This window comes from Physeter macrocephalus, unplaced genomic scaffold (genome assembly GCF_002837175.3).
Source record: "Physeter macrocephalus isolate SW-GA unplaced genomic scaffold, ASM283717v5 random_1736, whole genome shotgun sequence".
NCBI classification, from domain to species: Eukaryota; Metazoa; Chordata; class Mammalia; order Artiodactyla; family Physeteridae; genus Physeter; species Physeter macrocephalus.
The window spans coordinates 723-25,000 of record NW_021146428.1 but is presented as its reverse complement, the minus strand read 5'-3'; the positions used below and the strand labels follow the sequence as shown (position 1 = coordinate 25,000).

The following is a 24,278-nucleotide window of genomic DNA, read 5'->3' as shown; positions in this document are numbered from 1 at the left end:
TGCTGCTGTTCCCCAGCCCCCTCTTCAAGTGCGGCCCAAACCGCTGTTCTGCTCCCCCCTGCCCCTCCTCTCTGCACAGCTGGGGCCACCTGGCACTTTCTGGGAGGCAGGGATTGAGAAATGTGCATTGTGAGGTCTGGTGGGGAGGGTATGTCATTGGCCCAGGGCCACAGGTCAGCCCCAGGGGCTCAGCCCCTGGTCCTTAGCCTTCTCAAAAGAAGCTGGAGCAGTGTCTTCCTGGCCTCCCCATCTGCACCCCACTGGCAGCTCTCTGAATTCCCAGGCCAGATGGACGCCAGGCCTTGGTCAGACAGACCTCAGGTCTCCAGCCCGCTTCCCGCCCCCAGGAGATCTCACCCCATTCAGGGAGTGACACCAAGCCCTCCAGATGGAGCTTCCTTCCTGTTCAGAGCTCTTGCCTCTCTCTCCTTTCTCTCCTGTTTCCTGGTCCCACTCACTGGCAGGCCTACCACTTTTAGATCCTTGATCTTGTTGCATCCTTGCAACTGCTATGAGAGTAGGGCATGATCCATTATCCCGTTTCATACAAGATGATCCTGAGGTTCAGAGAGGTTAAGAGATTGTTTCAAGGCCACACAGCCTAGCAGGAATTCAGGCCCAGACCTTCCTGACTCTGAGTCCAGGGCTCCGTGTCCTGTCCCCAACCCAAAGTCTTGCTCATGTAGTCACCCTGGCTGTCACCCTTTACAGACAATGCCTCCGACAAGGATTTGGCAGACCTGGTCTCTGAGATGGAGGTGATGAAGCTGATTGGCCGACACAAGAACATTATCAACCTGCTGGGTGTCTGCACCCAGGAAGGTGGGGTGGGGCAGGGCTAGGGACGGGGACAGTTGGGATGCGGAGCCACAGCCTCAGTAGCTTCCCTGTCCCCCCTCGCCTCTGTAGGGCCCCTGTACGTCATTGTGGAGTGTGCCGCCAAGGGAAACCTGCGGGAGTTCCTGCGGGCCCGCCGCCCCCCAGGCCCTGACCTCAGCCCTGACGGGCCTCGGAGCAGCGAGGGGCCACTCTCCTTCCCTGCCCTGGTCTCCTGCGCCTACCAGGTGGCCCGGGGCATGCAGTACCTGGAATCACGGAAGGTACAGGCAGCGGGCAGCACTCTGGACCACTCCAACTGCCCCATCCCCACACTTTCATGCCCTGCATTAAATGCCCCAACTTCTCCCTCCCCTTTTTCATTAGCCTGTGTCCCTGAGTCCTTCTGTAACCCCTCAGTCCTTCTGTACACAGTTGACACTGCATATCCCCATTCCTTCCTCACATACTCCCTACCACACAGGTAGGAAGAGGCAGTGCAGGAGAGAGGATGTAGGCCCTGAAGTTAGTTGGCTTAGGTTTCCTCTCTGTGACTCTTGACTTCCTCATCTGTAAAATGGGTGGACGATCCCTAACCCCAGGGTTACTGTGAGGTCCTGTGTGCCCAGCTTCCAGCTGTGTCCTCATAAACCTAAGACCCCTGTCCTGCCCCCAGTGCATCCACCGGGATCTGGCTGCCCGCAATGTGCTGGTGACCGAGGACAATGTGATGAAGATCGCTGACTTTGGGCTGGCCCGCGGCATCCACCACATTGACTACTACAAGAAAACTAGCAACGTAAGGGAGGCAGGGCAGAACTCAGTAGGGGCGGGGCACCAGGACCTGTGGGACTTAGCAGCAATGTGCCCTCTTCTCCCCTCCAGGGCCGCCTGCCTGTCAAGTGGATGGCACCTGAGGCCTTGTTTGACAGAGTCTACACACACCAGAGTGACGTGTGGGTCCTAGAAGCTGGGGCCTGGGGGGTCTGCAGGCGATCATTGTCCTACCCCACAGAAAGGGCAAAGCTCTTGCCCAGGGTCGCAAAGCCCTGGGACCTGAATGGGACTAGACTCTAAAAGAAACCTTAATCCTGACCCGCACGGTGGATCATAGCTGTGGGGTCCCCCATCCTAGTCCCAGGGGTAGGGAGTGAAGCTGTGCCCTGCCGAGCCTGGGTTCTGCTTCCAGGTGGTCATTTGGGATCCTGCTGTGGGAGATCTTTACCCTCGGGGGCTCCCCATACCCTGGCATCCCAGTGGAGGAGCTGTTCTCGCTGCTACGAGAGGGGCATCGGATGGACCGGCCCCCACACTGCCCCCCAGAGCTGTGAGGCCTCACCCCACTCTCCCCCGCTTTCCAGTCCTTACCCTCTGCCCTGACCTTGACCTCAGGGCCTGGCCACAGAGAGTGGTTGGCACTAACACTGTCACCACCTCCTCCTCAGCCCAGCAGGGATGTCCTGGCCTGGTACCCTTCCACTGAATGGCCTCACTTACCCCACATCAAACCCTACCCCTTCCTCACACCCCCCACCCAGGGCCGTGAGGTCCCCGCTCACCCAGGCCTGAGGTTCCTTCTGACCCCCCACACCTCTCCCAGGTATGGGCTGATGCGTGAGTGCTGGCACGCAGCACCCTCTCAGAGGCCCACTTTCAAGCAGCTGGTGGAGGCACTGGACAAGGTCCTGCTGGCCGTCTCTGAGGAGGTACTGTGCCCCTATTGTCCCATGACCTCCCTGTGCCCACTGCCCTCTGGGCCTTGTCCCACCTGACCACCAGGGCTGACCAGCACTGTTCCCCATAGTACCTCGACCTCCGCCTAACCTTTGGACCCTACTCCCCTGCTAGCGGGGACGCCAGCAGCACCTGCTCCTCCAGCGACTCTGTCTTCAGCCACGACCCCCTGCCCCTGGGGCCCAGCCCCTTCTCCTTCCCTGGGGTGCAGACATGAGCAGCGGCACAAAGTTGTATGGGCAGGCCGGCCAGCAGCCTTGGGCCTCCTGGCTGAGCCGCAAGCTGGTGGTGCTTGACCTTGGCACCCCCAGGCCCTGACCTAAAGGTACTGTCCCAGATCTCTGGTTCTGCTTTGGGGAGGTCTGTCTTTTGTCCTGGGGTCTCTAGTTGAGACTCCTGCTCTGGCCTCTGGGTCTCAAGCCAGAGTTCAACCCCAGTCTCAAGGCCTTGCCCTTGCCTTGGAGTCACGGCCGCAGTGTTCTAATGGCTTGTTAAGGTTCTGCTTGGCCTCCTGGGCCTTGGCACTCGGTCCTTGTTCCAGGGCTTTGGTTGGACCTGGCTGTAGGGCTGTCCTAAATCTCCCCACTTTCCTACACCAAGAAAGGTCTTGGGCCTCTGAACCCCATTTCCCTAGGCCTCCCCTGCCTCCCCGCTGCTGCTTATCCCAGCATCTCGGTGGAAGGAGCACTGGCCCCTTTGCTAGATGAGAGGCGGGAAGCCTGCCAAAACACAGAAGCAAATGGCCTTTTATAAATTATTTTTTTTTGCAATAAACCACTGTGTGCCTGCCTGGTGTCTTCCCTGCAGCGGGTGGAGGGGGAACAGGGTGGAGAGATCCCCGAGCTGGGAGTTTTGCCTGAGTGACACAGACTGAGAGCTCCATGCCTGGCCCTGGGTTTACATCCATCTCCAGCTGCCTCAGGGTGGACCCAGGAGCCTGTGTGAACCTCTGTCTTAGTCTGTCTGTCTTACCAGCACCATCTTGTATATGTGATAGTGTGAACGAGTGCTAACGGGCAGAGGAGTCCACACAGCACCATCCACTTGGCAGGACTCCTGTACCCTCTGCATATGCGTATGTGTGTGCATACCCTGGGACTGTCCCCAAGGGGGCTGGCAGCACCCCTCCCCCATCTGCTCAGCATTAACCAAGCTGACCGTTAACACAGCGTGAAAGCCTGAAACTCAGCTTCGAGGCTGCTGCCCGCTCCCACGCTCTGTGGCTCAGGCTGGGGGCTTGTGGGGGCTGTGCCCGCCCCGCCCCACCCTGGCCAGTCTCCCAGGCAACAGCTGGTTGCCGCCTGCCTGGGCTGCAGCTGTCTCTGCCTGCCTGGTCCTCGCCTGGGGAGGCCATCATGGCCCTGTTCTCAAACACCCTCTGGGGGGTGAGGGATCAGCTTCCCAGGGCTCTGAGCCTGGAACCTTCTCCAGCTCCATCCCAGTGGTTACTGCTGCTCTTCAGCCCCTGAATCACAAGGAGGAGGTACCAGACCCAGTGCCTGGTGCTCTCTTCTGCCCTGCCCTGCTGGAACAGGGGTGCCCATCCAGGACACATCATTTGTGGAAGCTGCCTGGATTGCCCCCATGGCCTCCCAGGGGGTGGTGGCTGAAAGTATATACAGGGTCAGAAGGGACTGGATATAAGGATTTGGGACTGCGGCCATCCTGGAAGACTGAGCAGCAGCTCATGGCCATGCTTCTCTTCCTTCTCCAGGTCTCCTGACACACCCATTGTGCCCTCTTTGCTTCACCGTGTCCCAAATTGAACTACTCATTTTCCCCAAAAAACTGTACCTCCTCCAGGACGCCCCATTTCAGAGAAAGCACCAGGCCTAAACCCAGGGAGTCATCCCTGACCACTACCTTTCCTTTAGGAGCCCTGTTCCCTAATGGATGGAGAGAACACTGGACTTGGAGCCAGGAAGTTCAAAGCCTGCCACTTCCAGTGTCCCAAGGCCAGTGCTCTCACTTCTTTGTCACTTTCTTTGCCTATATGAATGGGGTGCTCCTGCCTTGCCTACCTCCCAGGGCTTAGGGTTTAGGATGAAATAGGTCTTGGATGAGCACATGCTTGGGGAAGGACGCCCTGAAGAGTTCACATGGGTCATGCCAAGTGTTTCACTAAGAACAGGTGCTTGGGGCTTCCCTGGTGGCGCGGTGGTTAAGAATCCACCTGCCAATGCAGGGGACATGGGTCTGAGCCCTGGTCCGGGAAGATCCCACATGCCGCGGAGCAGCTAAGCCCGTGCGCCACAACTACTGAAGCCCGTGTGCCTAGAGCCCATGCTCTGCAACAAGAGAAGCCACCGCAATGAGAAGCCCGCGCGCTGCAACGGAGACCCAACACAGCCAAAAATAAATAAATTAAATAAAGTAATTAATTTTTAAAAAACAAACAAACAGGTGCTTGGCCTTTGCGGTGGCCCTGAGTGTCCCCCTCCCCGCCCAAGGTCTCCTCCGTCCCCTTCCCTCCCATTCCCTTGCAGGTGGCTCTACAGGCAAAAGCAGCTCTTGGCTTATGCTCCCCCTGCACTCAAGAACCCCTTCTGGCTCCCTGGAGTCCCCCAAACTTTCTGACTGAGCCCCAGTTCCCACTGGGGTCACTGGCCAGTGACTGTGTCCTTCACCAGCCTAGCCCATCACAGGAGAGGCAGATCCCTCAGAGCCTGCCTGGGGAAGAAAAGGGTTGGAGGCTAGAGCAGTGTGTAAGGACAAGAGGGTGACAAATGAGAACCCCCACTTTCCACTTTCCCATTGTGAGCCCACTGCTGTGCCAGGCTCAGCCACCCACCACTCTCCCTCACCACAGCCTCGCCAGATAAACATTAGTATCCCCAATTTAATGGTAGAGAAACAGGATGTGATGGGTACAGGGTCACAAGGATTAGGGTCTAAGGAAGGAGAAGAGTTGATCTCCCCACCCTCCAGGTTCCTGACAGGTCCTGTATACATGGGAGACTCATCAGAGTGACAGGGGCAGCTGCCGCCTGGTAGATCCTGGGGTCCAAGAGGGGCTCAGCTGCCCACCCTGTGCCCCCTCCCTGCTAGCATCCCTGGCAGGCACGTGCTTACTGGGGCCTTTCCACATTCCTCACAGCCCATGTCAGAATGAGACAGATGCTACTAATTCCCCCGTGCAAGCTTTGCTGCTCTATCTCCCCTCCCCCAAGCCTGCTCTGGGCATCATGGCAGCATGTGGAGCCTGACCCCCTTGGTCTGCCTGGGTGCTGAGCAGCTTCCTAGCTAGTGACGCCTGCCTCAGGAGCCTTTCCGAAAAGCACTGGGTCACTTCCGGACTCTACCACTTGCTGGCTGCTTGTGTCACTCAAGGCTCTGGTGGGAGCAACAGACAGCCACTCAGATGTCAGAAGCCAGAGCCAAGGGGCAAGAGGCTGCTGGGAGGGAATCAGCGCCTGGGAGGGAGGGGCAAGCTGGCCACAGTGTGTGTGTGTGTGTGTGTGTGTGTGTGTGTGTGTGTTGCTGTGACTGAAGTTTACCCTCTCTGAGCCTGAAACACAGGAATGACAACATGCCTTGGGGAGTGGTTGTAAATGTTCAGTCAAAAATAGCTGTTGCATGGGGATTAGGAGGGAATGGCCGCCAGGCCTGAGTTGCCATGATCTCATGCCCTCTTCGTGGCAGCCCTTCCCAGGAAGGCATTCTTGTCCCCATTGCCCAGATGAGGACACTGAGGCTCAGGAGGAAGTGACTGGCCCAAGGTTACATGGGGGGCAAATGGGAGAGTTGGTGCTTGGGACCAGGTGCCTGTCCCACTGCAAGGATCATTCCCAGAGCCCTGGTGGCCCAGCCATCCTGAGGACCAGGAGAGGCTCTGGATTTCCATGAAGAAGAGGATACCTGTTAATGGAATATCCATTATTCCACCATCCATGGTGGATGGTCATTCATGACACCCAAGCACAGAGGTGCTGGGCCCAGCACTTTGAGCTCCAGCCCTATGGCCTCCATCCCTGCCACCTCAGGGCCCTCACATGGGCTGCTCCTTCTAGGGGACACTCCTCTTCCCCCCCTCACCTGGCCAAGCCCCAACTTCCCTTTAGATCTCACTTAAACCTCATTTCTTGGGTCAGCCTCCCAAGGGCCCCTTCCAAGTTGGGCCCCCGCTTCATGCTGAGCCCTCCTATTCAGAGGCTTTCATTGCTATAGAGGATGCCCACAAGAGTCTCCTTCCCCCAAAGTGTGATCCCCAGGAAGCAAGCACTGTTTTGGTAGTTTTTTTTGTTTGTGTTTTTTAAAATAAATTTATTTACTTTATTTATTTATTTTTGCCTGCGTTGGGTCTTCGTTGCTGTGCACGGGCTTTCTCTAGTTGTGGCAAGTGGGGGCTACTCTTCGTTGCGGTGCTCAGCATTCCCATTGCAGTGGCTTCTCTTGTTGGGAGCACGGGCTCTAGGCGCGCGGGCTTCAGTAGTTGTGGCACGCGGGCTCAGTAGTTGTGGCTCGTGGGCTCTAGAGCACAGGCTCAGTAGCTGTGGTGCACAGACTTAGTTGCTCTGCAGCATGTGGGATCTTCCCGGACCAGGCCTCGAACCTGTGTCCCCTGCATTGACAGGCGATTCTTAACCACTGAACCACCAGGGAAGCCCACTGTGGTAGTTTTTCAATCAGTATTTCTAAAATTTTAGCATGTATCGGAATTACCTGGAGGGGTTGGATTGCTGGGTCCCACCCCAGAATTTTGTATTTGGTAGGTTTGAGGTAAAGCCTGGAAATAAAGCCTAGAAATCTGCATTTCTAGCAAGTTCCCAGGGGATGCAGATGCTGCTGGGCTGGGGCCACACTTTGAGAACCACATTTTAAAGAGGCATTCCATGTTCATGGTTTAAGTAATTGAAACAAAAACTTCAATGGCACAAAAGGTTTTCAATGAAAAACTACCCCCGTACCTACTCTCTCTGCTCTCCAGGGAAAACTGCCCCCGTTTTCCAAGTCGTCTTGCATTGCCCCCCTTCCCCTGCCCATGTTCATGTAGCCCTTGATCCAGGTTAGCGGTTACTGTCCTTGCCCTCCCAACTCCCACCCAGGGCAGCACCAGGCAGAAGTGAGGCAAAGTAAAGAGTTGAACAAAGGGAGGGATGGAGGAGACCCACTCTCAGGTACAGACACACTCAGGTGTGCACCGCCACTGCCCGCCCCTTCCCACACTCCGGGACCCTAACTGGGAGCCCCCCTCCCACCCTGCCACCTGCTGTTGGATTTAGCCTAATCCCAGAGTATGTGTGTGAGGCAGCTGCAGCTCTCTCTGGGGGGAGAGGGCCCCCCTCCAGAGGAAATCTCCTTTTATTCTCTTGCTACTGAAATCTGACCTTCATCGGCACCTGGGCCCCAAGGCTGGGGCCTGTCCCCAAGAAGTGGCTGAGGAGATGGCGTGAAATTGCCAACAGCTGAACTCACCCTGCCTCTCCCCGCTTCCTCTCCTACCCAGTTGCAGCTCACATGCCACAGCACCAGCCCCTTCCAGGTCCCCTAGTGCCAACCTCATGTTCTTGTGCTGGTACTTGGGGCCCAGCCTGACCTGGCCCTACTGATCGCACCCACTGACCCTGCGGCATATGGCTGTGGGCTTCTCGCAGCTCTCGAACCTCCAGACCATCCTTGTTCCCTTCAGGGCTTGGCTCAGCTATCACCTCCTCCAGGAAGCCCATGCTAATCTCACAGCACTGCCTAAGCATTCTGCCTCTATGCACAACTGGAACGACCCATTTATGGTTCTCTCTGTCTCACTCAGGGCAGGGGCCTCATGGGCTCCCCCTCTAAGTCAGGTCCAGTGCAGGGCAGGCCCACAAAGGTTTGTCAAACGACTGAATGACCTGGTAAGGGTGATGATGAGGCTCCTGGTCAGGGAGGCCCTTTCCTTTAACAGCTGAGACCCCTAGGAAATCAGGTCCCAGGAGAGGAGTGTTGGCTCAAAAGGCTGACATGGCCAGACCCATATTGGACAGCACAGCTCTACAACCTTGTAAAAGGGGTAGCCCTTGGATCCTGGGGGACTGAGATTATTATAATTGCTGGGGGACCCACTGCGTGTGCTGAGGAAGGCTTCACCTCACATAGCTGAGCTTCTGCCTCTATGGTGTGGCCCCTTCCAAGCCACCCCCTGAAGGCAGACAGGCTAGAAATAAATGATGGATAGCATGGAATTCTCTAGAGCAGCACTGTCCAGGAGAACCGTCTGCAGTGATGGAAATATTCTCTATCTGTGCTGTCCAATACGGTAGCCACTGGCCATGCGTGGCTATTGAGCACTTGAAACGTGGCTTGTGTGACTGAGGGATTGATTATTTTATTGTAATTAATTTAAATATAAGTTTATTATCCTGTATTGACAGGACAGCTCTAGAGCCTTCACAAAGGGGCTCTAAGTGTTCTGATGGGGAATTTGCTCTGCGTTACACTGCTGAGGGGAAAATTCAAAATGAAGCAGCACACGCGTGTCCCTGTGAAACATGTACCTGCAGCTGTAGGGATGCAATCGCTTGGGAAGGGTGGGCAGGTGGTCACCATGGCTGCTTCTGGGGAGGGGAACTAGGTGGCTGGGGTCAAGGAGGGAGGAGACCTTTGTTTCTTTCGATTTTTGTACCTGATACGTGTATTATATTTATCTACAAAAATTGAAATTTGAAATTTTTTTGAAAAAAAAAGAAAAGAGGGAATTCCCTGGCAGTCCTGTGGTTAGGATTCTGTGCTTCCACTGCTGTGGGCCCAGTTTCGATCCCTGGTTGGGGAACTAAGATCCTGCAAGTTGCATGGCGTAGCCAAAAAAATAAATTAATTAAAAGTAAAGAAAAGAAAAAATACCAGAGAAGAAAAGTATCCCCTCTGAGTACACACCAGTTTCCAAGGCTGACTGGTCCAAACCTCAGGCTGCCCCAGAGAAGTTTCAGAGTTTCCAGGGCCCAGCACCCTCCTACACAGCCACACTGTCCTACTGCCACTTCACACACCAGCCCAGGCTGAACCCAGGCCCACGGGACGAAGCCTGAACTGACCCCTGCCCACTGCCTAAACTCCTCGCATACCCCTCCCCCATCGATTCTCCAGCTCCAGTGACCTTCTTTCTGTTTTCCACCACCCCAAGTTCATGAGAACCTCAGGGCCTTTTACTTGCGGGTCTCTGCTTGGAATGCTAGTCCACTGGTATTTCTGGCTGGTTGTCAGAACAAAGGTCATCAGGACTTCCCTGGTGGTCCAGTGGTAAAGAATCTGCCTTCCAATGCAGGGGAGGTGGGTTCGATCCCTGGTCAGGGAACTAAGATCTCACATGCTGTGGGGCAACTAAGCCTGCTCACCACAACTACTGAGCTCTTGAGCCTCAACTGGAGAGCCTGTGTGCCACAGCTACAGAGCCCACATGCCTTGGAGCCTGCACGTCACAGCTAGAGAAGAGAAAACCTGCATGCCACAACTAGAGAGAAGCCTGCATGCCTCAACCAAGAGCTCGCACACCGCAACAAAGTATTCCGCATGCCTCATCGAAGATCCTGCATGTCGCAACTAAGACCCGACACAGCCAAAAATAAATAAATAATAAAGAAACTTTTTTTTAAAAGTCAGACACAAAAAAGTGATATAGGGCTTCCCTGGTGGCGCAGTGGTTGAGAATCCACCTGCCAATGCAGGGGACATGGGTTTGAGCCCTGGTCCGGGAAGATCCCACATGCTGCAGAGCAACTAAGCCCGTGCACCACAACTACGGAGCCTGCACTCTAGAGCCTGAGAACCACAACTACTGAGCCCGCGTGCCGCAACTACTAAAGCTTGCGTGCCTAGAGCTCGTGCTTCGCAACAAAAGAAGCCACCACGATGAGAAGCCCATGCACTGCAATGAAGAGTAGCCCCGCTTGCCGCAACCAGAGAAAGCCCACGGGCAGCAACAAAGACCCAACGCAGCCAAAAATAAATAAAATAAAAATAAATATTTTTAAAAGTGATATAAATTATTTTTTTAAAAAAAGAATGAAAGTCATCTCCTAAGAGTGGACTCTCCTGACCGCTCTGGCCAAAGTACCCCCCTCTGTTATTCCATATTTTAGCCCCTTGTTTGTTTTCTTCTGTAATTATCTTATTTGCTCACTCTTTACTGGCTGCCACCTCACTAGAAAGCGAGCTCTGAGAAGCCGAGGGACTGTCCCATTCACAGTTGTACCTGAATGTCGACAACGGAGTCTGGCGCGTGGTAAGTGCTCCCTAAACGTTCACGGAATGAATATGTGTTGAATGAATTTCTCAGATTCAAAATTTAAATTCCAGGCTGGTGAGCCAATCTCAAAGAAGCTTCCCAGCCCCTTTAGGAGCTAAGACAGTGCCCCCCAAAATACACACATAGTCTTGGACCACAGTGATGAGCCCTACCGTGTCCACTGAGGGATGGTCGACCCTCCTCTCACCCTCTGATGTGGGGCTGGGAACCCCAAGAGGGCTCAGGACCATCACTGCCCTTACAGCACCTAGGCTCAGGGTGTCTGCCTGTAAGCCAGCATTCTCCCACACTGTGTCAGGACAGCATGGAGCATCTAAGGAGGGCCTGCAAATCCACAAGGAAAAGACAACTCAAAATACTACAGGGACTTCCCAGGTGGTCCAGCGGTTAAGACTCTGTGCTTCCACTGACCGGGTTCAATCCCTGGTCAGAGAACTAAGATCCCGGCGGCTGCGTGGTGTGGCCAAAAATTAAAAAAAAAAAAAACAAAAAAAAACGCCATGGTGAGGGTATGATGAGGTGATTGAATGACAAGGAAATAAGAGGTTAGCAAGCTTATGAAGAGACCCTTAAACTCAATAATTATGCAAGAGATGCTCTCATTTTGCACTTATCAGACTGGCAAAAGTTAGCAAGCTAGAGAATGCCAGGTGTTGACAGGGATATGGGGGGCCCACCTGGACTGTGGGTGCAGCTATCCCAGAGCTTAGCAATTTTTCCCTGAATATATACCACCCCCTTCCCCAAATCCTCACACAGGACCACATGGGGAAGTTTGGAGGAGGGGTTGGAGGCAATCTGGAGTCCATCACTGGGAGATGCATGGACTACACGTGCAGAGGACCCAGTGGATGCACAGCCATGTGAAGGGACCTCAGAAGCCTAGTGCTGAGTGGAAAGGGTAAGAAATATAGTGAGCTCAAAAGCATAAAGCCATTTGCACAAAAGAAATGATGACACAGAGAACACACATGTTACAAGAACACACACAAAACCATTAGCACGGCTGCCTGGGGCGCAGGGAGATAAGAGTGGGGAATGAGGCCCAAAGGGAATTGAAAAGCAAACAAAGGAATGAAGCCCGGAAATGAAGCCCAGGAGCAATGTATACCCAGGGCAGGGGTCAGTGATGCTTTCCAGAGGAGGTGATGTGGGTGACCAAGTTGAAGAAGAAACCACAGAAGAGGGCTGGAAGGCACAGTAAATCAACAAACGTTTATTGAGCACCTACTATATACCAGGTGCCATTCTAGTCAGTGGTTATACCCTGTGATGAAGACAAGCCCCTGCCCTGAGGAGCTGGAAATCTAGAGGTGGGGACAGACATTAAATAAACACTCAGGAAAGCGTTGACTATAATTAACACAGACTCTGAAGATCGATTGGCTGCAGCTGTGAATGTCTACCATGGGGACTGATCGTGATCGGACCCAGGGAAGGGCTCCATGAGGAAGTGATATGTGAGTTGAGGGAGGGGAGCACTTGGCCTTGTGATGACTAGGCGGAAAAGCATTCCAGGCAGAGGGAACTGTCTGCACAGAGGTCTGGAGGCAGGCAGGAGTGGGGAGAATCTGAGCCACTCCAGCCAGTGGACAGAGCACACACAGAGTGAGGGAGGACATGCTGCCGGATGAGGCCACACCACAGAGTGCCTTGCAGGCTTCGGATTTCACTCCCAGAGGAGTGAAGAGACCAGAGAGTGAGGGGCTGCTAGCGCAGATGTGGGGAGATGGGTGAGGGGACTTTTTTAGTGTCTGGTTAGAGCTGGAAACTGGGACAACACCCCCAAAGGACACACGTGGTCTCCCAAGGTGACGGAAGTAATGAGTCCCAGAGCATCCACAGAGGGACTGTCCATTTCCCCTCCCATCCCCTGGCCTGGGACCAGCACCATCCTGCACAGCCACATTGCAGGCCCCCATGGTGGCCAGGTGATGGAAAGAAATGGAAATTGAAGGATGTCTTTAGAATAAGAGGGCTTGCTAACGGTGGTGGGGAGGAGAGGAAGGTGGTCAAGAACTTGGAGGTTCTTGGGCAGTGGCCAGGAGCTGGGTGAACAGGCTGGGTCCCTGTGAGTGTTTCAGGGGCCTGACGATGGGCTGCATGGAGGAGGGTGAGGCACACAATGGTGAAAATCTAAGTCAGGCTGATGTAACCTGCTTGACCCTGAAAAAAATCAAACGGGAGCCAGTACCACCCCAACTCTCCCATCCTGTGACTTGCATCCCAACCACCCCTTGGGCCCTTGGCCTCCTCCTCTCCTTTCCTCACTCACCTCTTCTTTCCTCTTTGGTCTCTGCACCCTGGGAGGGGTCCCCAGAGCAGGGAACAGGGTGGAGGGGACACGCTGGGGTGATGGTGCCACCTCCTGGAGGCCACAAGAAGTGTAGCATCCCGCTTCAGCCTCGTGTTGGGTGTGGCTGGGGCCTTGGGCTGTACCCATAGAGGTTTCAGGTGGGGATCCTGTGAAGAGATGTCTTTCCTTGCTGGTGATCACGTCATTCCTGGAGGACTGTCCAGTTCTGGGTGCTCCATTTTTCAGAGTGGTGCTGATATGCCCTCTCTACCCTACCCAGGGGAACCGCTGTAACCGCCCCTGCTCAAAACCCTCCCACTGCCTTCGGAACTGGGGTCCAAGCTCTTTAGCACAGCACGTAAGGATTTGACCCTGGCCTTAGGCATGGCTTGTTCCTATTAGCGTCAATCCCTACCTGTCCCCCTCCCCCAACACATGCAGCTCCATCCCTTTACACAGGTTGTTCTCTCTTCCTTACCGGTTTTCCAAACTCTACTCCTCTTTCAGGAGTAGAGTTTTCCAAACTCTACTCCTCTCCATTCCTCTCCCCACCCCCTAGACCTTCCAGCACCTCCACATTAACTACGCAAAGAGAGGAGGGAAGAGTGTTTCAGTCTATGGGAACAGCATTTGCAAAGCTCTAAGGTGGCTTCAAGGAGATGGGAAGGGCCAGAGACCAGAGAAGGTGACAGAGCTGGTAGGGCTATAGCAACTGACCACACATGGCTCACGGGCAGTGGTGAGGGGCTGAGTCCCCAGCGAGCAGTGAGAGGACAAGATATTCAGCAGCAAAGGACATGATCAGATGTGTGCCTGGAAAGGCCAACATGAGGTGGCCCAGTGGGAAAGGCACTGGAAAGGCTAGAGTGGGTGTTAGGAGAACAGGTAGGGGCTACATAGGTGATAGCTGATGGGAGCTTGGACCCCTAAGCCCCTACTTTTTGCTGGCCAGGTCCTGAGCTGGGGCTCCCAGTCATTGATTCCAGCCTCCCTAATGGGACCCCAACTTACCCCAGTTGTGTTCCATTCCAGCTCTGACTGCCAGCTGTGATACCCTCCCCACTTCTCATCCCTGGTGTTATGTCCCCAAACACTGCCTGCCCCCTGGAGCCAGCACCTGTGCCTTGTGGGGGCTGCCATCTCATTTAGAGGAAAACAGGATGCTTGAGCTCAAAGTTGAGGAGTCAGTAGTGAGCAACAGAGGTGGGATTTGAAGTGAGGTCTGTCTGCCTTCTCCACCATACTAGGTGTCCTAGCAGTTATAGGCAGGGCTCTGTCACCTGATGGCTGTGAGACTTTGGGTGGGTCACTTTACCTTTCTCTGCTTCGGTGTCCTCTTCTATAAAATAGGGGCAATCATAGCAAACTGCCCAGCAGGATTTGTGAAGAGTATATGGAATAAATGCCCATAAGGGGTCCAGCACAGCAGCAGACACACAGTAGGTGATCAATACATGGTTGCTGTTCACATGAATACAGTCCCAGGAACTTAACATGCTTACTGGGGAAATGTACTTCAGGGTCCCGAATCAGGGGTAGAACAAAGGGAGCTCAGGAGAGATGCGAAGGGAGGAGAAAACAGAGGGAGCACCTCGAGTCAGGTCTGGAGCTAGATGGCCCTGATTTCCAAGCACAGAGCAGGTGTCAAGGGTACCAGCTCTGAAAAGGCTTGAATGACACAGTGCAGAACCACCAAAAGTTCTGCAGTTAGAAAAGGCACAGCCAGTGCCCTAAACCTGGGTGGGATGACTTCTCCTCCACAGGTGATAGCACTGACACTGGAGGCCTGAGGGAGCCTAGACAGCAGAGCACTGGCAGCAGGGAGCAAATTCTCAGGTTTCAGAAAGCCCAAGTCTAGGTAGCCCTTTTCAGGCCAAAGAACCTCCCTTATGTAATTTCCCATCTCGTCACACGGTGGCGATAGTGCACCACTGGGAAAATCATCTTTACTTGGTGTCTCTCAGCCAAAACAATAGCTAAGTACCAATGCCTGCTAGATGCCTCTAAGAGCTCTGGGAAAATCCCTACAAATCTCTATGAGGTAGAGTCTATTCATATCTCCAACTTACAGGTGGAAATGTGGGCTCAGAGAAGTCCAGTAGGACCCATATGATCACCCGACCAGGATTTGAACTCTGGTCTGTATGTCTCCCAGTCTGCCTGCAGCAGCTGCCTATCCTAGAATGGCAGCTCCTGGTTCTCTCTCCTGCCCCATCACTGAGAAGTGCTACCTTTGTGGAGCAGACTGCCCTGGGAGTAGAATATTAGACAGGACAAGGAGGACTTGCACTTCAGCTTTTTCTTGTTTACCTTGTTTACCTCACTTATGTAGCTTTTTCATTGAAGGTGAGGTGATGGGACAGTTCCCATCCCTGGCATAGAGAGGAGCTGGGCTGAGGGATGAGGCAACTAACACTGAGCACCTCCTCTGTGCCAGGCACTATGCCAACGTTCATTCCTACATGAATTCAGCACACAGTAATGAAGAACCCACTGTGTGCTGGTCACAGGTGACACAGTAGTCCCAAGCTTTTGGCACACAGCAGTAAATACATATTTATTTTATATGTAAAGATGTGTTTTTAAATATTTATACTGTAAATGAGCCCTCAGCTTAACAAATATTTATTGAATGAAACACCTACCTTCAGCCTTAGGTACCAGTGAGACATTCAGGTAGCAAGTTTGGAGCTGCAGGACAAATCCAAGCTAGAGACTGAGGCTCAGAAATTACTGGCATTTAGGAGATGCCAGTGACCAGACGGGATCCCTCAGGGAGTCTGGGTAAACAATCAGCAAAGACAGGAAAAAGGGGAGGCATGCCCATGATGGGGCAGCACAGAGAAGGGCTTGGGAAAGAGGTAGGAAGGGACCAGACCAGACTGGGAGTTCCAGGAAATCTTGTCGGTTCCAAAAGGGTCAACAGAGACAAATGTTGCAAAGTGGAGCAACAAAGATTATGAAATACCACCGGTTTTGGCCAGAGTGGGACTGCTGGTGATCTGAAGCCAGACTTAAGTGGGATGAGGAGGGAGATGAGAAAGGGAGGCCAGGGTCAGTGGAGGAGAAAAGAGGCAGAGCCTGGCTGTAGACGTGTTGAAATCTTTCTCTTAACAGGGGAAGAAACTACACGGTTTGTGGGCTGCCAGGAAGGAGCAAAAAGACAGGAAGGCTTGGAGCTCCAGGGGAGCGAAAGGAGAAAGATGCACAAAAGCGGGAGGAAGCATTAGGGCGGGACCCAAAGCCCAAGAGGAAGGCTGGTCCAGTCCTCTTTTCTATCTCTGAGCGATGGGGCAGGGCTAGTGGCAAATTCTGATAAATAGGCGTAAAGGGTAACCGCTGGCTGGAACTGGGGCATGCCAGACATTGCCAGCCTTTTCCCAGCGCGGCCCCACGCATAAAGCATCTTTTTCGGAGGCTCCACGCAGGCAGAGCAGATCGCCCAGCCCACCTCCTGGCCGCTGCTGATTGGCCCGCGGGAGCCACCTGACCGAGCCGGCCAATCAGAGGCGCTCTCCCAGGAATGAGGCCCCACGTGTGGGGCAGAGCGGAAGATGAGCTGTTGTGGGACCCCGGGGCTGTGCGGGTGGCGTGGGTACAGCCATTCTCAGCCCCTGCGGAACTCGGAAGCTGAGGCCCGGCCTCCCCCAACCCCCCCCGGTTCCTGCCTATCTGGCTGCTACGACCCCAAGTCCTTTTTGCTAAATCTCCTTCTCTCCTGCCAGCTACTGCGGCTAAGCCGCGGTATGTTCTTCCCTGTACGACTGCCTTGACTGGTCCAAAGTGGTGATTTGGCGGAAGACAGACCCAAGTTCCAGTCATTGTGTGACAGGTGTTTAACATTGCTGAGGCTCATCTGTAAAATGGGATTCTTAATGCCTACTGAGGTGTTTTTGTGAGGATTGTAAAGCCCAGTGCCTGTACACCGTGAGCTCCCAAAAACATTGGTTATATTTTTTATGATTGTTGATATTCCTACCTTTCAGGAATTCACAATCCTCATTACACATGACCTTGTGTTAAGGCTATTTTTTATTCCTCTTCTCTTATTAGAATGTAAACTGCTTGTCCACGGGAATGTGCCTGTATGCCTTTTCAGTCTTCCAACTCCATTATCCCTTCACTTGGTCTGACAAGGGTAAATTTAACCTACAGAAACAGTAACGGGACAGAGTATACAAAATCATGGAATATATAGCACGGAAAATCTCAGCAGTTATCTGGGGATATTCATAATGCAACAGTGATGTACTGGAAAAAAAACATCTTAGAAAACTGCCAAGTACCAGCTCTGTGAGCTCAGGCAGATCTTGACCTCTCTGAGCCTCGTGAGAACAATAATCATGACTGTAACAACTGCAGGACTCACCATGTGCTAGACACTATTTGAAGCTCATATTAACATTTCAACAACATCACTTGACAGAGGACACACAGGCACAGAGAGGTTCTATTACTTGCTTAAGTTCACACAGCTATTAAGCGGTAGAGCAGCGGTTCAAGCGAGGCTTCTGGGCCAGAGGCTGTACCCATAACTTCACTGTGTGCTACCTCTCAGGCACCAGCACAGGCAGCTGGCACACTGAAGACCCCCTACACAGAACTACGGAGAGGGCTAGGGCTAACAGGGCTAAGCCTTCTGCATCCAGGAACCAAAGGAGGCCAGTATGGCTGAAGGGTGGAGAGGCAGGGGAACAGGGTAGACAATGAGCCTGGACTTGCAGGCAGGTCCACATCTTGCACGGTGTTCTAGGCCACAGTGAGGAGCTGGTGTCAGCACAGTGGAAGCATGTGACTAGGTGTTCTGAGGGCATTTCAGACCCCTTGTTGCCACAGACCTGTGATGCAGAAGGCAGCAAGGGCCTCTCTCTTACTGTTAGCTTCAGTCCCTGCCCAGCCTGGAGATCCAGGGCCTATCATATCCCTAAGTCACCTGGCTGTTCCCCAGGGTCCCCTCCCTGGGCAGGGGTAGAGATGCCACCACCTTGAGGCCCCCTCAACTCCTCCTCTCTGGTCTCTTAATTGCCTTAGGTTCATTAATATGACTAATTAGATAGGCCTTCTGAAATCACCTGCATCCTCCCATTGGCTACTATACAAACCCTGAGATGCCCTACTATTTAAGGCCTCTGCAAGTATCCCTGGGGCTTACTATGAACTCTAGACACATCAACTGACTCTCCAGGCAAGGGGCCCAGGATTTGCGGGAGAAGGGAAGCGCTTTTGTTGACTGTCATGCCTTAGTTGTTCATCTCATTGGTCCTGTCTTATCACTGACTCCTCTGGAAACTCCCTGGCATTCTCCTCAGGAAATGTTGCCTGTGGTCAGGGGCCCTGTGCTATGGCTTCTCCCCTGCCTCTGCCAGCCTGGAGCCCAAGGCCAACTTCACATGCACCCTCTCTAGCACTTCCCCCCTTGACCTTTCATCTGATAACCTTTTCACCCTAGAACCCTGGAGGGGATCCAATCATGAGTGGAGGGTGTCCACTGGTTAGGCCCAAGCCTGGCTCCAGCCCCAAGGTCACTCAGCTGTCCTCAGCTTCCTTGAGCCTGCAGCCCCTCCCTTCCCCCTCACTTCCTATCTCTGGAGAAAACAGAGGTACTGGGTGGGACCTCTCTCAATTTCCTTCCCTTCCCACTTAAAACATAGCTGAGGCCCCTTGCCTTTCCCTACATGTCCTCTGCTCTGTGGCCCATCCATCCACCTATGACCCCATTCATACACCCTGCACCTCCTTGACCTCAGTGACTTCTCATTATTGTACCCTCAACTCTCACCTCTCAACTGACTTCTTCCCAAAAACATTGTACTTATTTGAGGATTTATTCATTCAATCCACAAATATTTATCAAGCATCTACTCTGCACCAGGCCTTGTTCTGGGCATTGGGAACACAGCAGTGAATAAGTCCTAACTTCTTGGTACTTCCATTCTAGACAGTGAGAAAGATGGAGGTGTGGACCAAAAAAAAAAAAAAAAAATCAGGCAATTAAGACTTTGTAAGTTGGGGGGAGGGATATATTGGGGGTTTGGGATTGACATGTACACACTGCTATATTTAAAATAAAATGCCTCTCCATTAAAAAAAAGAAAAGACTTTATAGTACTGGCATAAAGATAGATCTATTGATCAATGGAATAGATTGAGAATTTAAAAAGAAACCCATGCTCCTATGGTCAATTGATTTTTTGACAAGGGTGCGAAGACCATTATTCAAGAGGAAAAGATGGTCTCTTAAAACAATGGTGCTGGAACAACTGGATATCCACATGCAAAAGAATGAAGTTGGATCCCTACCTCACACTATAGTAAATTAACTCAAAATAGACCAAAGTCCTAAATGTAAGGGCTAAAACTACAAAAGTTTAGAGAAAGCATAGGGATAAATTTTCATGACCTGGGTTAAGCAATGGTTTCTAAGATATTACCAAAAGCACAGCAACAAAAGAAAAAAATAGATAAATTGGACTTCATCAAAATTAAAAGCCTTTGTATTTCAAAGGATACTGTCAAGAAAGTGAAAACACAACCTACAGAATGGGAAAAAATATTTGTAAATCTTATATCCAAGAAGGACTTGTATCCAGAATACGTAAAGCATCCTTATAACTCAACAACCAAAAAAGACATTACCCAATTTAAAAAAATGTGCAAAGAGGGGACTTCACTGGTGATCCAGTGGTTAAGAATCCGCCTTCCAGTGCAAGGGATGTGGGTTTGATCCCTGATCAGGGAACTAAGATCCCACGTGCTGTGGGGCAACTCAGCCCACGTGCCGCAACTACTGAGCACACAGGCCACAGCTAGAGAGAAGCCTGCGCACTGCAATGAGGAGCCCGTGCTCCGCAGTGGAGGATCCCACAAGCCGCAACAAAGATCCCGCATGCCGCAACCAAGACCCAACACAGCCAAAAATTTTTTTAATGGGTTCTCTTTAAAAAAAAATAATAAAAGATCAAAAAATGTGCAAAGAATCTGGATAGACATGTCTTTTTTAAAAATTAATTTATATTTTTTGGCTGCAGTTGGGTCTTTGTTGCTGCACGTGGGCTTCCTCTAGTTGCAGCAAGCGGGGGCTACTCCTCATTGCGGTGCACATGCTTTTCATTGTGGCGGCTTCTCTTGTTGTGGAGCTCTGGCTCTAGGTGCGCGGGCTTCAGTAGTTGTGATGCGTGGGCTCAGTACTTGTGGCGCACCGGCTTAGTTGCTCTGCTGCATGTGGGATATTCCTGGATCGGGACTCGATCCTGTGTCCCCTGCATTGGCAGGCAGATTCTTAACCACTGCACCACCAAGGAAGTCCCTGGATAGACATGTCTTAAAAGAAGTATACAAATGACCTATAAACACAAGAAAATGTGCTCAACATCACTAGTTGTTAGGGAAATGCACACTGACTGCTAATGGATACAAGGTTTCTCTTTAAATGATGAAAATGCTCTGGAATTAGATAGTGGTGATGGCTGCACAACTTTGTGAGTACATTAGAAACCACTGGAGAATTCCCTGGCAGTCCAGTGGTTAGGACTCTGTCCATGAAAAAATTTGTACACAAATGTTCATAGCAACATTGTTCATAGTAGCCCCAAAGTGAAACCATCACTGATAAACAAAACATCAACTGATAAATGAAATGTGGTATATCCATAGAATAGAGTATTATTCAGCCGTAAAAAGGAATGCAGTACTGCTACATGCCACAACATGTATGAGTCTGGAAAACATCATGCTCAGTGAAAGAAACCAGACATAAAAGACCACATACTGTATGATTCCATGTATATGACATATCCAAAACAGACAGATCTGTAGAGACAGAGAGTAGATGAGTGGTTGTCAGGACTTGGGGGGAGGGAGGGAATGGGGAATGACTGACTGCTAATGGGTACAAGGTTTTTCTTTAAGTGATGCAAATGCTCTGGAATTAGATAGTGGTGATGGCTGCACAACTTTGCGAGTATATTAGAAAACACTGGGGAATTCCCTGGCAGTCCAGTGGTTAGGAGTCTGCCCTCTCACTGCTAAGGGGCTGGGGTTCACTCCCTGGTCTGGGAACTAAGATCCCATAAGTGCAAGGTGTGGCCAAAAAAATTTTTTTTTAATTAATTAAAAAAAAAAGAAAGAAACCACTGGATTGTACATTTAATTTTATTTTTAAAATTTTATTTTTTGGCTGCACCACATGGCTTGTGGGATCTTAGTTCCCCGACCAGGGATTGAACCCCGGCCCACTGCGGTGGAAGCTCAGAGTCCTAATCACTGAATCGCCAGGGAATTCCCAGATTGTACACTTAAGAAGGGTGAAGTTCATGGTATGTGAATTACATCTCAATAAAAAGAAAATAAAGAAATAAGTAGGGAAAAATCAGATAATTTCAGAGAATGGTAATTGCTATAAGTTGCCTCAACAGGAAGATGTGATAGAGTGACCTTGGGTCAATCAGGGATCCTCAAGGTGAGGGAGGAGCCAGGTGAGCCTGTCTGAAGAGGGACTCTTGAACTGATAGATGGAAAGAGCCCTGGCAGAGCTGGGAGTGGAATCTTCCAGACACAGGAACACAGGCCCTGAGGTGGAATGGTTTACACAAGACCAAGTCCCTTCTGCCTTTAAAAAAAGCCCTCCCTCCTAGCCCCTCTCCAACAGTTGCTGCCTCCTGTTCTACACAGATACATGTTTTCCAGTCACGGTTTTTGCCTAAAGTCTTCACCTGGGGGATGTGAAGACTTTCCAGATCGTTCCGAGCATAGTTGGAGTTAAGGGTACAAATTTCCAGACCTTTAACTTCCATCTGAACTCCTTGATCTGCCTGAGAAAACATCTCTCTCTAGTTCTTTCAGATGGCTTCCCACTCATGAGAGAAAAGCCACATCTCACCCAGATCAATCTCCCTGAATGGGCACCTCTGGAGAGGAAGGTTCTGGAGAGCCCTCAGAGCTTCCCAAGGACTTACTTCACCCAGTAAACTCAGGGCAAGGCTTTGGCCTTGTCTGTCAGTCCTAGAATTAGAACCCAGCAGGGGGATGGTTGTCATGGGGATGCATATTAACATGCTGGTTTTAATTGAGAAGTGGAGTCGAATCTTTTCCGATTGAAAGTCAGTCTGAGTGCTGCTTCAGCAACACGTATACTAAAATTGGAACACTACAGAGAAGATTAGCATGGCCTTTGTGCAAGGATGATATGCAAATTCATAAAGCATTCCATATTCTTATATTTAAAAAAAAGTCAGTCAGTTGGCTGAGGGATTTGATGATGGGGCCTGGTTTTGGCATTTCAGACACATGAGAGATGTTTTCTATAAATTGATAGAGTTGAATCTGCAGCCCCAAGGTTTTTTTTTTTTTTTTTGGTGGTATGCGGGCCTTCCTCTGTTGTGGCCCCTCCCGTTGCGGAGCACAGGCTCCGGACGCGCAGGCTCAGCGGCCATGGCTCACGGGCCCAGCCGCTCCGTGGCATGTGGGATCTTCCCATACCGGGGCGCGAACCCGGTTCCCCTGCATCGGCAGGCGGACGCGCAACCACTGCGCCACCAGGGAAGCCCTAGCCCCAAGGTTTTGATTAAGATATATTTAAAGCACACATATAGTACACCAAAAATTATATTATTTGTAATATATGACTTAAAATTAGATACCGACTTTCAAAGATGAGTGGGTATATACATATTCTCTTGAAATTCTTTTCTTATAAATTTATTTACTTATTTATTTTTGGCTGAGTTGGGTCTCTGTTGCTGAGCGCAGGCTTTCTCTAGTTGCAGCGAGCGGGGGCTACTTTTCGTTGCAGTGCGTGGGCTTCTCGTTGCGGTGTCTTCTCTTGTCGTGGAGCACGGGCTCTAGGCACGCGGGCTTCAGTAGCTGTGGCGCACGGGCTTAGTTGCTCTGTGGCATGTGGGATCTTCCCCGACCAGGGCTCGAACCCGTGTCCCCTGCATTGGCAGGCAGATTCTCAACCAGATTGCCACCAGGGAAGCCCCTCCTGAAATTCTTTAAAGGGGTACTTGATCAAAAAATTTGGAAGACTGGGCAGTCCAGTGGTTAAGACTCCGCACTTCCTTTTATAAGCCACTGCTTCTTTCTCAGCCTCTGTTTTCATCTGTAAAATAGGATAATATCCTCTTTTTGCAGGGAGAAGATGGGTGGTTGGGTGTAAAATGGTAACCCTTAGGCAGGCAGAAGGTAGAGCCACTCTCCTGGCCACAGGCTGCAGACCTCCTCCTTCCTCTGACTGCATCCCCCCAGAGCCCAGCATTCTTCAACTTCTTTTTTTCCCCCTGGGAATCAGTATGTTCAGAAGTGCTCCTCTGGAGGCTAAGGGTACATCTGAAAAATCAAGTGCCCAGAGAAGGAGAGGTTTGGGGTGGGGGAGGGAAGACTGACCTGTTGGGCTGGGAAGCCTGGTGGCATCTGAAGGAGGTGTCTTGTGAGCAGCTGCTCTGTGCAGGCCCTGCCTACATTCACGTATTTAATTTGCACAACCACCCCATTTGTGAGGCTCAGGGAGAGGAAGGGACTTGCTGGTAAGTGGCCCCGGCTGCAGTTTGAACCGACATCTATCTAACTCCAGATCCTATAGGCTCTCTTACACTTTCTGAAAGTGTTGTCTGGCACGGAGACTTGTGTGTTCCCCAAACATCCCTGAATCCTTTTAGGGATGGTTTTGCACAATCATTTAGTCCACAATTTGAGCTATAATTCTTCTGTCTTTTGGAGACACATACTTAGAGAAGAGGGGAGGGGATAGATGAAGCATTAGGAAATGTTTCCCCAGCACTTACTCTGATCCTCACAGTCCTGGGCTTGGTCACTGGAGGTCAGAGAAGCATATGCACTCTGTCTTGTATAAGGGGCTCACCAACTGGCTGGGACCAGAAATGTAAAACCAGTAGTTACTGCAGGGGCTCATTCAGGGAAAAATGACTGCCTGTAAGGGTGGAATCAGGGGAGACTGCCAGGAGGAGGAATCTTCTAAACTGGTCCCTCAAGGATGAGTAGGAGTTTGCATGACAGGGGAAAAGACAGAGGGACCAGCATGAGTGCAGGCTGGATGGGATGTGGCCTGTCCTGGCACAGTGAGTATACTGGGCAGCCGGGGAAGTGATGAGGGCAGGAGGGCAGGGATTAGTGGCCACTACACACAGGGCTTTCGAAAAAGAATGTTTGAAAGATAGAACAGTTGAAGGTGAAAATTTGAGTCCCTGGGGTGGG

General features: G+C 51.7%; 1 protein-coding gene and 1 non-coding gene across 3 annotated transcripts; both read left to right on the top strand.

Moving 5' to 3' along the window:
- Positions 1-6: 6 nt before the first annotated feature.
- On the top strand, positions 7-3,324 carry LOC102984527 (fibroblast growth factor receptor 4). 2 transcript variants are annotated; one of them, XM_028486644.1, is made up of 7 exons: positions 7-822; positions 910-1,100; positions 1,493-1,615; positions 1,702-1,772; positions 2,006-2,143; positions 2,417-2,522; positions 2,621-3,324. In XM_028486644.1, exons 1-7 carry the CDS (start codon positions 753-755, stop codon positions 2,765-2,767), a joined length of 846 nt encoding a protein of 281 aa, XP_028342445.1. In that variant the 5' UTR covers positions 7-752; the 3' UTR covers positions 2,768-3,324. The 2 variants fall into 2 exon arrangements, with proteins under 2 accessions (XP_028342445.1, XP_028342446.1); XM_028486645.1 differs by lacking the exon at positions 2,006-2,143 and having other exon boundaries at positions 2,621-3,288.
- An 18,851-nt stretch (positions 3,325-22,175) lies between these two features.
- Positions 22,176-22,281, top strand: LOC112062289 (U6 spliceosomal RNA). Its single transcript, XR_002890653.1, has one exon. It is a non-coding gene; the product is annotated as a U6 spliceosomal RNA (small nuclear RNA).
- Positions 22,282-24,278: the final 1,997 nt, after the last annotated feature.

Excerpts from the sequence above, each read along its gene's own strand:
- LOC102984527 (XM_028486644.1), top strand. The coding sequence starts at position 753 with ATGGAGGTGATGAAGCTGATTGGCCGACACAAGAACATTATCAACCTG. Across the intron at positions 1,101-1,492 it reads AGTACCTGGAATCACGGAAG|TGCATCCACCGGGATCTGGC; the intron begins GTACAGGCAGCG and ends TCCTGCCCCCAG. Across the intron at positions 1,616-1,701 it reads ACTACAAGAAAACTAGCAAC|GGCCGCCTGCCTGTCAAGTG; the intron begins GTAAGGGAGGCA and ends TCTCCCCTCCAG.